The 15,553-nt window shown below is 38.2% G+C and overlaps 1 protein-coding gene across 1 annotated transcript in view; it reads right to left on the bottom strand.

The window, feature by feature from the left end:
• STK3 (serine/threonine kinase 3) overlaps window positions 1-15,553 on the bottom strand; it is a 134,878-nt gene that overhangs the window by 91,994 nt on the left and 27,331 nt on the right. The window contains exons 5-6 of the mRNA XM_035893910.1: window positions 9,854-10,018; window positions 9,286-9,453 (exon numbers count right to left, since the gene is read on the bottom strand). Coding sequence (XP_035749803.1) covers window positions 9,286-9,453; window positions 9,854-10,018 — 333 coding nt within the window. The remainder of the gene's footprint in view (window positions 1-9,285; window positions 9,454-9,853; window positions 10,019-15,553) is intronic.

A 15,553-nucleotide genomic window follows, 5' to 3' on the forward strand; every position in this document is an offset into this window, starting at 1 on the left:
TGTGCTGGTAAGACAAACAAATACAAATGAAGTGAACCTTTATAAAGCACTGATTTTCTCTCATTAGGGAACTCTTCTGGACTTGACATAGCTTCCCCTGTCTTACCTCAGTAGCATCTTCTGGATTTCTAAAGCTGAACTCCCTGTTGGCCGTTATGTCCACCTTTTACTTCCTTCTGCTCCTTACATCCTGCTCCATGTAATTTTTCCTCTCTGTGAAGGACCAGATACTGACATGGTAGTATCTTCATTAAAATAAACTAGATTATCAGGCCAGTTCTGTACCCCTTTGAGAATCTCTAGGGTAAGAGAACTCAACAATTTTATGTATCCAGTCTTTTATGTGGTTTGTACTCTCAAAAGTCCCATGAATCAGAGAGATCTGTCCATCTTTTCTGTGGGAAGAAGGGAGTGCGGGCTCTTAATAAAGCAACGTGGCAAAACCTCTTCAAAAAGTTCCTTGGAGTATTAGGGAGAAAATGTTTCTCATCTGTAAGTTTTGCCAGAGGACAAATGGTATTTTTCCTATCTTGCTTTCACAACGGTATTACAAAAACTCTCCTTTCCACATGAAATGGGCTGGTGTTAAGCATATTATCCCTCTGCACCGCAAACTGTGAAGTCTTGGAAACTGGATGCTGCCATGCTAGCACATCACTCTCTAGGAGTGTGTAACTGAACTTACATGTAACTGAATCTCAAAGTCAAGCAATTATTGACTGCAATTTAAGAAAAAAAGTAAAATATCACAGGCTTTATTTCATGTGTTTTGCAACCGGACACCTCTAAACTTGTCTTAAATGTCTGAGGACAACTCACATACTATTTATTTCTTTTAGCCTGTTCATCTTTTTTTTGGATAAGCCGTGCTTGGTATATAGGAACCTTCATTAAAATTCTATGCTAGACATGCTGAAAAATGGGAAGAAGTTATATTTCTGTATCACAAGAAACTAGACTGTTCCCCAGGGGTACTTGCCTGGGTTGACCTCCTCACTTATCAGAATATTCCCCACTGTCTCCTCTGCAGCAAGTCCATAGAAGGGCTGGTCACAAGCAAATAAAGCAAACAAAATCCTTTTGAAATTCGCTTCCTCCATCCATCCTGCAGGCATTAAATACTAAAAAAGAAGTTACATTCAAAAGGGTACTATGTCTGTATCTATGCTTGGCATTTCCACAAAGAATAGCAGCCTAAGGAGTAAAGCACCCGAGTCCTCACCAGATCACTCTACATATGTAAGTGAACACCGAACCCATTTTAACTAAAACCATAAACCATAACTTTAAGTTTGGAGATCCATACATACCTTGAAATAAAAAAAAAGAAAAAAAAAAAACTATAGAGCAGGATGTCTGCAGCTTTATGAGCAGCTACAACAACCACTGACTGGTATCTTAACTCTCAGACAGAGCACCCCTCCTGGTGATCAATAGATCTAATATCTAGATACTAAGGTTTTAGCAAAGTCTATGCACATATCTCATTTAGATATGCACATCAGGTATTTGCTCACACAAAAATGGAATACACAAAAATGTGCAAGTTCAAATGTACACAATTACTTTAATTTGCCCAACATTTATCATGTCTCAATTCCATAAGCCTTGTTGAAAGGAGTGAAATCATGAACAGGGTGTTAGGAACTGGCCTGCATGTCAGCAATAACTTACCACACCAGAAGCAGCTCAGGTAAAGAAGTCTGCTCACACACTATAAACATTGATCATTCTTCAAGGTTGTTAAAAAACCCAAATAATTAAAAACCTATGCTAATTTTGACAAGTGAAATAAGTCTTGAATGAAAAAGCATTTGGCACTTATTTTTAAATGTACTGCTGAAAGAAGTGTCTTAATCTCTTTTATTCATACAAAAATTATTCACACAAAAATTATTCACATTTTGATCAGAGCAGGCGGACAAACTGCTTACTGATTTGAAGTAGCAGCATATTTAAATAAAAATGTAAAGCTTAGTTTATTTAAGGGTTCTTAAAAAAGAAAGTCACTCCTTTAGAGTTCAGCCCTGAAAAGAAAGTTGTTGAACAGAAAAAGAAAACTACCAAAGATAAAATTCCCAGATCAGCATTGGTATTAGCATAGGTACAACTGGTCTGAACCACGTAATACTACTACTGCCTCAAAGGAAAAATACCACATATCCTGTTACCATACGGAGTTGCATTTCTCATGGTGATTTATGTGGGAAGCTACTCCTTTGACTTTTTTTCTTCTTTTTTTCCCAATCTATATAGAGAACATACTTTATTTGCTGTTGGACAAATACTGTATGGTATTAATTGTGCACATTTTTCTTTTGTCCTGAAAAAGTTGTAACACCTATTTGAAATTCTGGCTATAAATAGTACCACAGAGGCAAATATATTATGAAGCAACACTTGCCTTCAGCTGCATGCAAACTGAAGGCCACTGGAAGTTTACCCCATGAAGTTCAGCTGTATCATGGCAACAGCATTTAAAGATGGAAGAACAGATGGGGTGAAGGAAAGGAGGAGGCTTTGTGAGGGGACACTTACCCATGAAAGGTCTAGAACCCTGACTCATTTTACTGATATGCCCAACTAGAAAAAGTCCAAAAGGACTGGCTACAAAAAAGTCAGTTTGTCCCTTACAACAGACATTTGTAAGGGCCATCTCCAGAGAAACTCCACAGACTGCAGACACTTACTAGTCTATCAGGAAAATGACAAGCAATCTCTTTTCTTCCCCTCAGACTCCCTCTGCATTCAAAAGGTAAATTAAATCCAGAGAAGCAAAACCAGCATGGCAGTACTGTACCTACAGCCATAGCTCCCAAGCATGAAGATACCTGGAGACATTATGGCCTTTGATGTACTTATGTATACAGGAGTTTCCTTAAATAATTATTAAGGTTTAATGATAATAAATCTACAAACAGGCAGCTGAGACTCTGGTTTTGCAATTACTTTAGGTCAACCTCAGCACCAGCTTGGCTGATCCCCAAAAAGGGGTGACCCAATTCTCCCACCTGTTCCAGCCACACATTTTTGTCCCCCCTTAGTCCAAGCACCATGTTAACAAATATCAGTGAAAGATACTTCTTGTTACTTGCTTAGTTTTCAGATGGATCAATTTTCTGACCCAGCTCATCATGTGGCCACCTACATTTAGGTGAGTTTAAAGCAAAGGCAAAAACTCCATTTAAAGCCCAAAGAGTCATAGATAGAATCATAGAATGTTTTGGGTTGGAAGGGACCCCTAGAGGTCATCTAGTCCAACCCCCCTGCAGGAGCAGGGACACCGCTAACTCGATCAGGTTGCTCAGAGCTCCATCCAACCTGGCCTTGAATGCTTCCAGGAATGGGGCCTCCACTACCACTCTGGGCAACCCTTTCCAGTGTTTCACCACCCTCATTGTAAAGAACTTCTTCCTTATATCTAGTCTAAACCTACCCTGGTTTAGTTTAAAACCATTTCCCCTTGTCCTGTCACAGCTGGCCCTGCTAAAAAGATTTTCCCCGTCTTTCCTATAGGCCCCCTTTAGGTAATGAAAGGCCACAATCAGGTCTCCCCGTAGCCTTCTCTTCTCCAGGCTGAACAAGCCCAACTCCCTCAGCCTGTCCAAAAAGACCTGCTGGCCACGCTTCTCCTGATGCAGCCCAGAGTACAGTTGGCCTTCTGGGCTGCCAGCGCATATTGCCGGCTCATGTCCAGCTTTTCATCCACCAGCACCCCCAAGTCCCTCTTGGCAGGGCTGCTCTCGATCCTTTCTTCCCCCAGCCTGTACTGATACTGGGGGTTACCACGACCCAGGTGCAGGACCTTGCACTTGGCCTTGTTGAACCTCATGAGATTCACACAGGCCCACCTCTCCAGCCTGTCCAGGTCTCTCTGGATGACATCCTGTCCTGCTGGTGTGTCAACCACACCACTCAGCTTGGTGTCATCCGCAAACTTGCTGAGGGTGCACTCGATCTCGCTGTCTTAAGTCATTGATGAAAACATTAAACAGCACCAGTCCCAGTATGGACCCCTGAGGGACACCACAAAGAGGTCCAAAGGTCTCCCAACAGCTCTTTGGGAAGCCTGCAGCAAGACACATGCTTCTCCAATTCCAGTCTACTGCCTCAAGCATATCACATCAGTGTCTTAGATCCCCCCACTGTAAACATACATTATACAGCATATCATCATTTATTATTTAAGAATTTAGACATTGTGTAAGACAACGCACACTAAAATCCTGTCCTGAGAAATCAGATTATTTTAAGAAAGACCAGACACAATGGAAGATCCAGAGGAAGGGGAAGTCAGGTTTTTTGTTCTTTTAACTATACGCAGCCCTACCATTCAAAGAACTGGGTATCTATGGGTCTCACATGTTTTTTTCAAGACTTAACTATTTTTAAATAATCTTAATACTTTAAGTCGCTTAAAAGCACATAGGATATTCAATTGTAAGGGAACTATCATAACACAGAATGCACAACAGAAATATTTAAGAATTATGACCTCCCTGAGAAATTACACTCAGTGAGTCCTACCACAGCTCACTGTCATTCTTCCACAAGATTCTGAAGAGGTAGTAAAATAATAAACAGTAATGTACAATGAAAAATCCGTATTTTAAATCTCTTTAAATATTAGCTCACTCTATCTAGAAACAGGAGGCAAGATCTCAAGTTACACATTAACAAAAAGTGTCTCATAGAAAGTTCTTAAAAGGAAAAGGACTTTTAGAAGTTAACTCAAACTCTTTTCTGAAGATAAGCAAAAGCACTAAAATAAGAAAACCATGTAATATACTTTAAAAAACCCACTCTAAATTAAAAGCAGTAAGGCTGAGATAAGATAGGTGAACTCTCAAAGAAAATAATAGAAACCAATGAGACAATTCCATCTGTTGGAGAGAAGAAATGCAAGAGCGACTACACAGAAAGACACCTGACATCACAGAAAGACATCTGACATCGCCAGAAGTGCTTTTTCTTTTTTCTTCTCAACTTCTGGCACAAAAGGCATAGACAAAACCATTTTTGCAATGATTGAAAAACTGGTCTCAAACAGACAATGATGCTTAACTTGACACCTTCCTTTGTTCTCGCAGCTTTACACAGCAATAATTCTCACTTCAATCTCCAGTTTTAATGCAATATGCTGAGAATAAAAAACTGGGAAGTGGTAGATTGTTGTAAGATACACGAGGAATAAAAGGTTATTACAAACAGATTAGCCCATGGTGGAAATGACACAGGCTAAGCAGGAGGCATGGATAATCTGGGTAAGTGCCATGGAAAAATAAATATCATGATTGGACTTAAAGCAAATGGAAGCAGTTCAAATCGGCTTCCTCCAATTCACTGCAGAACATGTGATGCCCACATGTCCATTTCCAACAAACCTCACCATAAAGAAACAAAGGCCAATACTGTGAAGTGTTGAAAAATGCATCTACCACCAGCTTCTTCCATACCACAGCAATGTGAATTATTGCAGCTGCCCAATAAGCATGCAAGAAAAGAGTTCGGGGGTTTTTTGGCTTTTTTGTTTTGTTTTTTGGAAAAGAGCTACCAGCATTTATCTGAAGCGCACCATCCTGTCAGTAAATGTTGACCTTGCAAAGAAGAGTAAGTTTTATAAAACACAGGTTGCAGTTTTACAACTGATCTACAAGGCTCACTGAATAGCTGCGGCCAAGGCAGTCACTCCACTCAACCCACTTCCTCTGCCCATCTACACGCTCCTACAACTTCTCTGGCTCAGTTCTAGCAGGTTTCTGTCAGGTTAACTTTTCAGAACATCAGTTCCTTTATCCGATTCCTTGTGGGGCCACAAACACACTAGTGTTTGCCTAACAAGAAAGGTCAGGAACTCCTGGAGAGGGATAGGCTGTCTCTATAGTCAGCAGCCCACACTTAAACTGATCATGAAATCACGGCCTCACAGCAATAAGTGATCACGTCATTGTGTGACTATAAGGAAAAATTGTGGTAAGGGTGGTCCTAGAGAAAGGACCTCAAAAAGCAGTCATTCTTAAGGCTTAAGATTAGGTTTACGGCAAAGTGTTCTTAATCTACTTGTTAACAAAACCAAGTAACAGCAGTAGGTGGATTGTGCTCAAGTAAAAACTTTGCAGCTTAAAGAATTTTCCACCAGTAACAACTCTTACATGACAAATTTGAGATCATGGCTTGATTAGCAAACAAGGAAGATATTTCAAAGGCATGTTACCAATTTTTACCAAAAAGCAAAATCACAACTACAATAGCAAAACAGTGCCAACCTTTATGCTTCCAGTATAGATTAAAAAAAAAAAAAAAAAAAAAAAAAAAAAAAAAAAAAAAAAAAGCCATTTAGAAACAAACGGAAATAATACAGAAAGACACTGCATGAAGAAGAAAGACTGACAAAAGCAGTTAATGGTTTGAATTAAATTCAGACAGTGGTAGGACATAAATACTTTATCAGAACAGGACAGCATACATGCTGCAGTCCACAGGGGACACGGAGGGCAGCTGTTAAATCATATCACTGCGGCTTCAGAGTAGGAGACTGAGTCCTGCTCCAGAACCACACTGAAGCCCCCTTTAATTAGCTCCACTATAAACTGCTCATCCCAGCAGAGCAATCAGAGGTGGATGCAAACACTGTTAGCCACATTAACCCCAGCTGCTGCACTGACTACTGCAATCAACATGCTTTTAGCCCTGCTGGATGGGTTCGATTATCTAGGTTTGAGTGATTTTTTTTGACTTATCAGCAAATTCCTTGTTATTTCTAGTGGCTGTATCACCACTTTTTAGGACAACCTTGAGGACATCTGTATTTTTTCCTCCTTTAAAACGACTTGAAAACACTCTACCTTTGATGAAAACGCAAGAGAAAATACAGAAGTTTCACTTTTCATCATTAGCAAAAGTGCCAAAGTACTCTGACACCGAATATGTGAGGCATTCCCTAATTCTTAAGTAAATAAAGCATTAGGACTTACTGGGCTGGCAAATGGTTTGAGGCTCAAAGGTCAAGACCAAGTATGACAATGGCAGGTTCTGTTGAATTCAGATTTGCAACAGAAACAAGTGAAATAGCATTGATGACACTTGTGCAGTTGAATATGCTAAACCAGGAACACCTCAGTAGAAAAAAAACTGTTTTTTTCCCCCCACATGAAATTTCATTTTGCACCCCCCAGCTTCTCATTCTTTCCCAGCTGAAACTAGTACAATTCTTTGGAGTAGCTAGAGTGTGGTTAAGCAGAGGAAGCTATGCTTGTTTGCATGGAATCTGCTATTTCCTCCCCGCCAAAACACTTGTTTAAAGTCATGTAATATTTCTATTAAGCTGTAAATGCAGTTGACAAGGAAATGGCCTACTGGCAGGGCATTACCTTTGTGGCAGTGCCAACCAGCCTACAGCAATATAGTGCACATGGAATTTCAACATGCATTCCCAAGTAACAAAATTGTGCCTTACATAAATACCACAGAACTCCAGCAACATCTAGAAAAAGCAATGAAAATTTGCCCAAGCTTTCATGCTTGCCTGTATCAATTCTGTGTCATAACTAAAACAAAGCAGGAAAGCATCTACATATGTCCAAAAGTCCTGTGAAGCTATATCATATGACACTGGGAAAACTATTGCAACTTAAATCTGTGTATTTCTTGTTAACCACTGTAAAAACTCACTAATAAAAATTAAGAAAAACTGTAGGTATCAAATATACAAAAGAGTACTAACTGCATACAAGCCCTTAAAAACCATAACGTAATTTATTAACAAGAACACATGTTCTACGTAATCCAGAATTGTTGTGTTAAATTACTTTGGCCTTTGATAGCATTCATTTGATTACAAGAATTAAACAGATTCACAATCTTTCAAATTCAGTGACCTTTGATTTATAAGCAGCTATTGTCATGCATATAAAAATTCTCTCTGATAATGTAGTCCTCACCTTTCAACAGCTAGTGCAACTACATATAATGATGTTTAAATGAACTCAGATGTAATTAAGACATTTTCATTAGGTACAACCAAAAACCCCAGCATGATCAAATTTATCTAATTTGTAATCAACAGTTCTTCAAAATGTTTTTTTAAATGTTATTTCATCTTAAATTAAGTTCCCATAAAAAACAAGCTTCAGAGATACTTATTTTGTTCTCAGCTTTCATCTGAATATTTTCAGTCTGAACAGTAATTTTAAAATAGTTAATTACACAGAGAAAAAAAAAATATGGTGCAGGAAAATTACTAAGCTTTGCTTCCAAAATTATGTAATGTTTCTAACTGAAAAACATTTACTAGCTTTAGCCGAGCTGCACATTGCCATAAAACTTCAGGAAACATCTCTGCTCCACAAAGCACACACAAACAAAAATCAAGAACCCAACAGCACTAAATACACTTGAACTCATATGCGACACCTTACAGTAATTATATATGAACAGTACCTTCCTCTTTCAACAGTGGTGGCTTCCTTCTATTAAGCTCCTGATATATGAGGAACCAGCAAAAGAAAACTGAATAATCTAGTATGCAATTTTTGCAGCAAATCACAAAGATGAAAAAAAAAATCCGCTTTTAGCAATATAAAGTGCCTTACTAATACCAAATAGGCATTAGACAAACAATTCAACAACAGAGTATTTATTCATGCTCAGTGCAGTGCAGCTTTTTCTATAGCTCATTTCAAAAAAATAAAAGCATAACTAACAGTGGCAAGTTATTCCTAGATAAACATTGTTCCCCATTAACTTCTCCAAGTAATTCCTTTGTAACTCCTACTTCTCATAAAGCAACCAATTCTATTTACATTTTATTTTGCAAAAAGTAAACTAATTCAGTAACAGACTTTAAGAGTCAGTAATAAATAAAAACTGTCAGGGGTTACTAATGATTAGCAGTGGTCACACAGGACAATTCGGAATCCTTCTTTAGGTCACCTTTATGTCAAGACTCCCTTTCAAAGAAGAATGGCCTTTTGGTTATGGAACTCTCTAAGTGCAGGTACAATATGAAATAGGGTCCATATGTTGCCTTCAAGTTAATTAAGCACTTACTGCTTTAGTTCTCTCTCAAGTGGAGATAAAAGCATTCTGAAATCTGAGAGAGATGTGTTAAAGTACAGGCAAACTGCAGTAGACAGGAAGCAAGACAGCAAGTAAAAATCCTTAGTCTTAATCTTTGTCCATAAATGTACAGTTTTATGATTCCAGTATCAGTTTTTTGAGGTTTTGGGGTCTGTTTTGGTTTTTTTTAAATACAATGAACAAGAAAACACCACCACACACACTTACCCTCATCGGATGAATATCAGCATATGGAGGCTTTCCTTCAGCCATTTCTATTGAAGTGATACCAAGGGACCAGATGTCTGCCACGCAGTTATAGCCAATCTCTTGTATTACTTCAGGAGCCATCCAGAACGGAGTTCCTATAACAGTATTACGTTTTGCCATTGTATCCTGTAATTATATTATTTACACAATTAAAACAGAGATGTTTATTTTCAGATGCTTTTGATACTAATTCTATATTATAAAGTTAAATTAGCCACCCAAAGGTCAAATGGTAGTGACGTCCATTCAGATTCAGCCCATCAGCCTACAGAGGCCAAATGGGTGACAGTGATCATAAACCTCACACAGAAGTTTAAAGTGGGATCATCAGGCACTTGAAGTACACTGGGTTGTAAAAATGAACAACTAAAAACAAATTAGCCTTGCAATATATTAAATACTCATCATGATAAAGAATGTTATCTCTACCACTGGGCACTCCTCAGAAACAAAATTCAAGGTAGATGAAAAAGACAAAAGTAAAAGAACACGGTTAGGAGCACTAAGCGTTTTTAAAGGCACTTACTGTTAACTGGCCAGCCACACCAAAATCAGCTAATTTTGCATGTCCCTCAGTGTTAAGAAGGATGTTTCCAGCCTTTATATCTCTATGTATTTTTCTCATAAAGTGCAAGTATTCAAGTCCTTTAAGAGTAGATTTCAGAATAGTCGCAATTTCATCTTCTGTTAGCTGCAAGAAAACATAAAACCATTTTCAGGTATGCACATCGAATCTATATATTTGAGCTATTTAAAACATTACCATTTCATAACAATTATTATGCATAATACAATGGACCTTAGGTATTTTAACACCAGAATATGCTCAATAGCATTTACAATTCAAAAGTTACTACTCTTTAGATGTTGAGATCTTTCATGAAGACTGCTGCACAGTTTCTACAATATGCAACTAATATATTCATCACTAAGATCATACATATTAACTGTCAAGTTATGCGTTACCTTTGTCAAAAACAAAGGTCACGGTAGTCACCGCTGGACTAGATGGCACATACCAGAATACTTCCCTGGAAAAAGAGATAGTCCTTTCTCTACTGTGGAAAACTAGAGCTATTCTGTAAACATCCACCTCCTTTAAGTTCTTTATGCAGTTTCCCAACAAACAAGTAGAGTCCCACATTTGGAAAGAGATGAAAGGAATGCCAAGTTTTCTTTATTTCTCAAATTCCTACATATGAAATGCCCGCTAAGTCTACAATTAGTAGTATCAAGCTTTTGTCCACCAACTATTCCTAACTGGACTACTGTTAGTTTCTCATTGCTGGCAATTTACATATTAGAGAGGATGAATTAAAGAGTTCTTCGCAAGAACAAAAAAAAAACCACAAAACAAAAAGCGAGGGACAAAGGTATACAGAAAATAGCCAAATAATTATTTACCACAAAGATCATGAAAAATATATTCATCAGGGATAGCTTGCTACTTAGTATCTGTAGGGAGATGCAGAAATACAAACATCCCAACCATCCCCAACTAGTTTACAGAATTTTACTGAAGTCTGTCAAGTAAGCCGCTCTTTTTAAGGCTAGTGCTTTCATTTTATATGGAATGTAAGTAAATGCTAATTTTTTTTAAAATAAGTATTTCTCACTCTGCCTGTGCTCCAAAACTGTAGAACTACACCCATACAGATGTGCCCAATGACCTTCCCAAAACCCCCCTCAGACCTGAAAAAGGACAACTAAGATGTCGGGGTACTCTTATGCTGGAAGGTGCCAACAACTGTCATCACCTGTCCTTTAAACTGCAGACAATTACAGAAATAGTGACTGAGAACGGATGCCAACCAGATGCTTTTTCTTACACCATTCTTCTTTTCTCGTTGCTGACTGATACAGAGAATGAATACTCACTGAACTTTTGGGTTCTTTTTAAAACACCTGTATCACTCGACAATTCATAGATTATATCATCACAGGAAAATATAATCAGATTGAATATATGGCTCTTCAATTTAAGCCACAAATACTGTATTTTTTTTAAATATCTACCAACAACATTAATTGTTGTCTATGCAAAGGTTTCCTGTTAGTTCTTAATAAAGTGTAGATAATCCACATGAGCTATGCTACGATCTGTCATGTTACTATCACACTATAAAGTGGTACAATTGAACTAACAGAAATCCTAACATAGCTGGCCCTGAATATATTTTATACAACAAGCCACATTTTAGCAAGCACAACTACCACCATGTGAAGACAATGCAAAATGTCAGCCCGTGACTTTCAAAGTAGTTGCAGCCCGTTAATATCTTCTGGCCTCTAAAAACATATTCCTTTACATAACGTTTACTAGTGCGTAATACTATCTTCTACAGCCATGCTGAATTTTTAACAGGTTTCTTTATGTTCTTTAGTAAGAGCGTGGTCTTCAGTTACTTCTGAGAGTTAAGGCAGGAGAGTTGAGGCTCCTTAGAACTTCAGAGATCCTGAAGCGAACAATACATTTTGCACAGTTATACCCAGCTCTCTTTCATATCATGTTTGCTGTTTATTTTTCAGGCAGGATGAATGGGAAAGTACTCTCAAATTAGTCAAGTAACTGAATACAAACTGAGCAACAAAGATGAAAATTTGAAGAGTAAGGAACTAAATAAAAAAATAAAAAAAAAAAATCGCAACAGGGATAGCCCCATACTAGCTACTATGATGAAAATTAACTCTATCCCAGCCAAAACCAGCACAGATATTTATTGAACTATGTAAAAGCATTACAAAGGAAAAACTAAGAACTCTTGCATGACTTTTTTTTTTAAGCAGACCAGACAAACTCAGTTTTAAAGCTTAAAAAAAATAATAAATTATTAAACACCTACTATAAAGAAAGAGGTAGCATAGACTGGGCAGTCCAAAACACTTCTCTTATTTACTACTTTAATATGTTGCAGAATTCATATACTATCACAAATGATACAATAACCTGCAAGTATCAACTGGCAACAAGCTGACAGAAATTTCATTACCAAAGAAAATACAATACAGTAAAAAAAAAAAAAAAAAAAAAAAAATTAAGATATATTTTCATTTATCTGCTTCATAAACTACATGGACTACTGAGTAAATCATACACGACCCCCTGAGAACACTTCTCAGATTTTGATCAACATTTATTCTAGAATAAAAGCAAAAACACATGCACTATTCATCATCCCATGTGATGCAATTTCTCAAGGAAATCCAAAACTATTCATGCTATTCAATTACAGTACATTGATGCTTTAATATAAGAACAAAGCAAATGAACTTGACACATTCTTAGAAATGCAAGAAACTGCAAAACTGAAGACAAATACTCTAATATGGCTGCAACACTGGGTTGCATTTTTCCCCTCCTTCTCTGCTTTTCCAATCCTATACAGAAATTAAATAACACAATAGCAATTCCTTCCAGTTTCAGTTTTGAAAGTGTTGGTACATATCCACACCTCCCTACCAAAAAAAAAAAAAAACCACCACCAGAAGCCCACAAGAAACAAAAAACCCACTCATAATCACTCTAAGCCAACAGAATGACTCAACAGAAAGGAAAAAATGATTAATCAGCAAGATTACCTGCACTTCAGTTGTTCACAACAAGTTTTAATTATTTAACAAACAGAACCACTTCCCTATTTCAGCTTCTATCCAGTCTCATAAAACCTGAGCGTGGAGCCCAAGGACACAGTTACACATACATTTATTTAAACAGTGGTGCCAAGCTCCAGTCCCTCCTTTCACTGCAGCCTACAGCAGTAACTCCTGCTCTGTGTCAGCCCTTCCACTGAACAACTGTAACTGACCCTGGTCAAAAATAAACCTGTCTGCCAAATTATTTTTATAACAAATCAGTTCCCTGATTCAATTCATGGCATAGTCAACAAGGATGTAGCAAAGTAGGAGCTGCTCAAATTGGCATTGCTTTCCAATTAAATACGTGTGTTGCTATACCCATAAAGAGTCCCAGTGACTTTTATAAACCTTTCCCTGTGCAAGCAGAGGATAAAGTTGATGGTGGCATTAGCTCCATGCTCCACAGCAAGCAGTTACCACCTCTGCTACACATTATGCTTTCCTTGCCTGCCATTTATCTCCAAGATCTTTCAGTGCTTCTATTCAGTGGCACACTGCTCAAAGCCTTTACTCGTGCTGCTACTTTATGCTGATTGCTATGCTGCTGCAAAGGATTCTATGCTGGGAGAACTGGAAACGCTGTTATATACAGCTCAAACACGACGGCTTTCCTGGCATTGCACCAAGGGAGTGAAACCATCTACCTGATCTGGAGTCAAGCAAGAAGGGACTTTAAATGAACTGTGAGATAAACTGAAGTATGGTCAGAAGGATATCCAGAGCAAGAGAGAACCCTCATTATGTAAGCTAATAACTTTGTGGTGAAGTACACTAATTACAGTGACTTTTTAGTGAAGTACACAGTGATTATTTGAAGACTTGCACTACAGACAATTTAAGCTCTGGCTATTAAGAAATATCATGTATGGTTTCTCACATGCTGAGTGCAACACGTTCTGCCAGAGCTTTGCTGAATCCACCCCACTCCACAACACAACGTCCTGCAAAGACTTCCGTGCAGTTAATTCTGAACATGCATCAAAAAATTATGCTGAGCACTGACAAATGTATAGCAAGATAGGCATACAACTTACTGCCTGCTTTCATCCAGAAACAAGGAGTATGAGAAATTATGCTTGGAAGGCTCTGCAGAGAAGGTCTCTTCAATAGGTTGTGTTCCTAAGGAGGTAAATCCCTACCTTTAATTCTTGAAAAATTAATGGTTAAACCACATGGATCATCTCTAGATGGAGAAGCGCTTTTGCAGCTGCATGGCAAAACTCAGCTCTCAAAAGGAGAAGGTAACAGAGTACTCATACCAAAAGGTTGACAAAGCAGCTAAGGACTGAGAAACCAGCAAACCAGAAGGGAGTGAGTTCTAGAGTACTGCAGCCTGATACACCATCTAGGGACCACCAGTAAAGGAAAGCTGTAGCATGGCTACGTGTTACAAAAGTAGGAATATTTAAGTAACATCAAAATACATACAGTGGTCAAAAAAGCCCACAGAAGTGAGTGTCACCTATAAGAAGTAAGCAGAGAGCACAAGTCATGTTTATGAGGAACAGCAGTAACAGGGAAAAAGACGGGAGAACAGGCTTGCTCTGCCATAAGCATTCTGAGACACATCAGTCCTAACTCCAGATGCCCTAGATCCATCCATGCGTGCTTCATAAAATGTGCGTGCGTATATATACACATATATATAAAGATCATCTATATAATGAGATGCAGTCACTAAAGTCATTCCTACTCATATTATTGCTAAACATGGCCAAGTGTATGCATAATAATACACAGACAAAATGTTTAGCTTTAATATAATATTTAGAAGTATGCAATGAATTTCCAGCCTTGCTCAACAGGCCAAGAAAGCACATGCACTTTCCCTGTACAAAATTACCTTCTCAGAAAATAACGTACTGCCATATTGATTATTACCATGCAATCACAACAACAAAAAAACCTTAAAAAAAATCTTTCAAAATCATTCATTTTTTGATTTTTATGCAATTTCAACTTTTTGCAGAATGTACACCATCTATGCATACCACTGAAAACACTTACAGAAATATGAAATTCTCCAAAAAAAATTACTTCAAAAGCCACAAACATTATTCAACTATGGCAGTAAAGCAGCAGCTGAGCCATACATACACCATTTCTATCCTTACTGGATGCACAAAGCATTGTACAAAGAGTTCTAGTTGTGCTGTTTCTGTAGATCAAAACTGTCTATTGCATTTGGTTTTGCACAACATTAACAGTATTTAAGTATTCTGCATGCTGCAAAGAAGGCAAATGTTATCCTGGGCTGCGTTAGGAGGAGTGTGGCTGGCAGTTGGAGGGAGGTGATCGTTCCCCCTCTGCTCAGCACTGGTGAGGCCACACCTGGAGCGCTGGGCTCCCCAGTACAAGGGAGACTTGGACGTACTGGAGTCCAACAAAGGGCCATAAAGATAATAAAGGAACTGGAGCATCACTCCTATCAGGAAAGGTTGAGAGAGCTGGGACCGCTCAGCCTGGAGAAGGCTCAAGGGGGATTTTCTCAACGTGTACAAATATCTGAAGGGAAGGTGCAAAGACGACAGAGCCAGGCCCTTTTCACTGGTGCCCAGTGACAGGACCAGAGACAATGGGCACACACTGA

The sequence above is a fragment of the Egretta garzetta genome, unplaced genomic scaffold (genome assembly GCF_000687185.1).
Source record: "Egretta garzetta isolate BGI_Z169 unplaced genomic scaffold, ASM68718v1 scaffold154, whole genome shotgun sequence".
Lineage (NCBI taxonomy): Eukaryota > Metazoa > Chordata > Aves > Pelecaniformes > Ardeidae > Egretta > Egretta garzetta.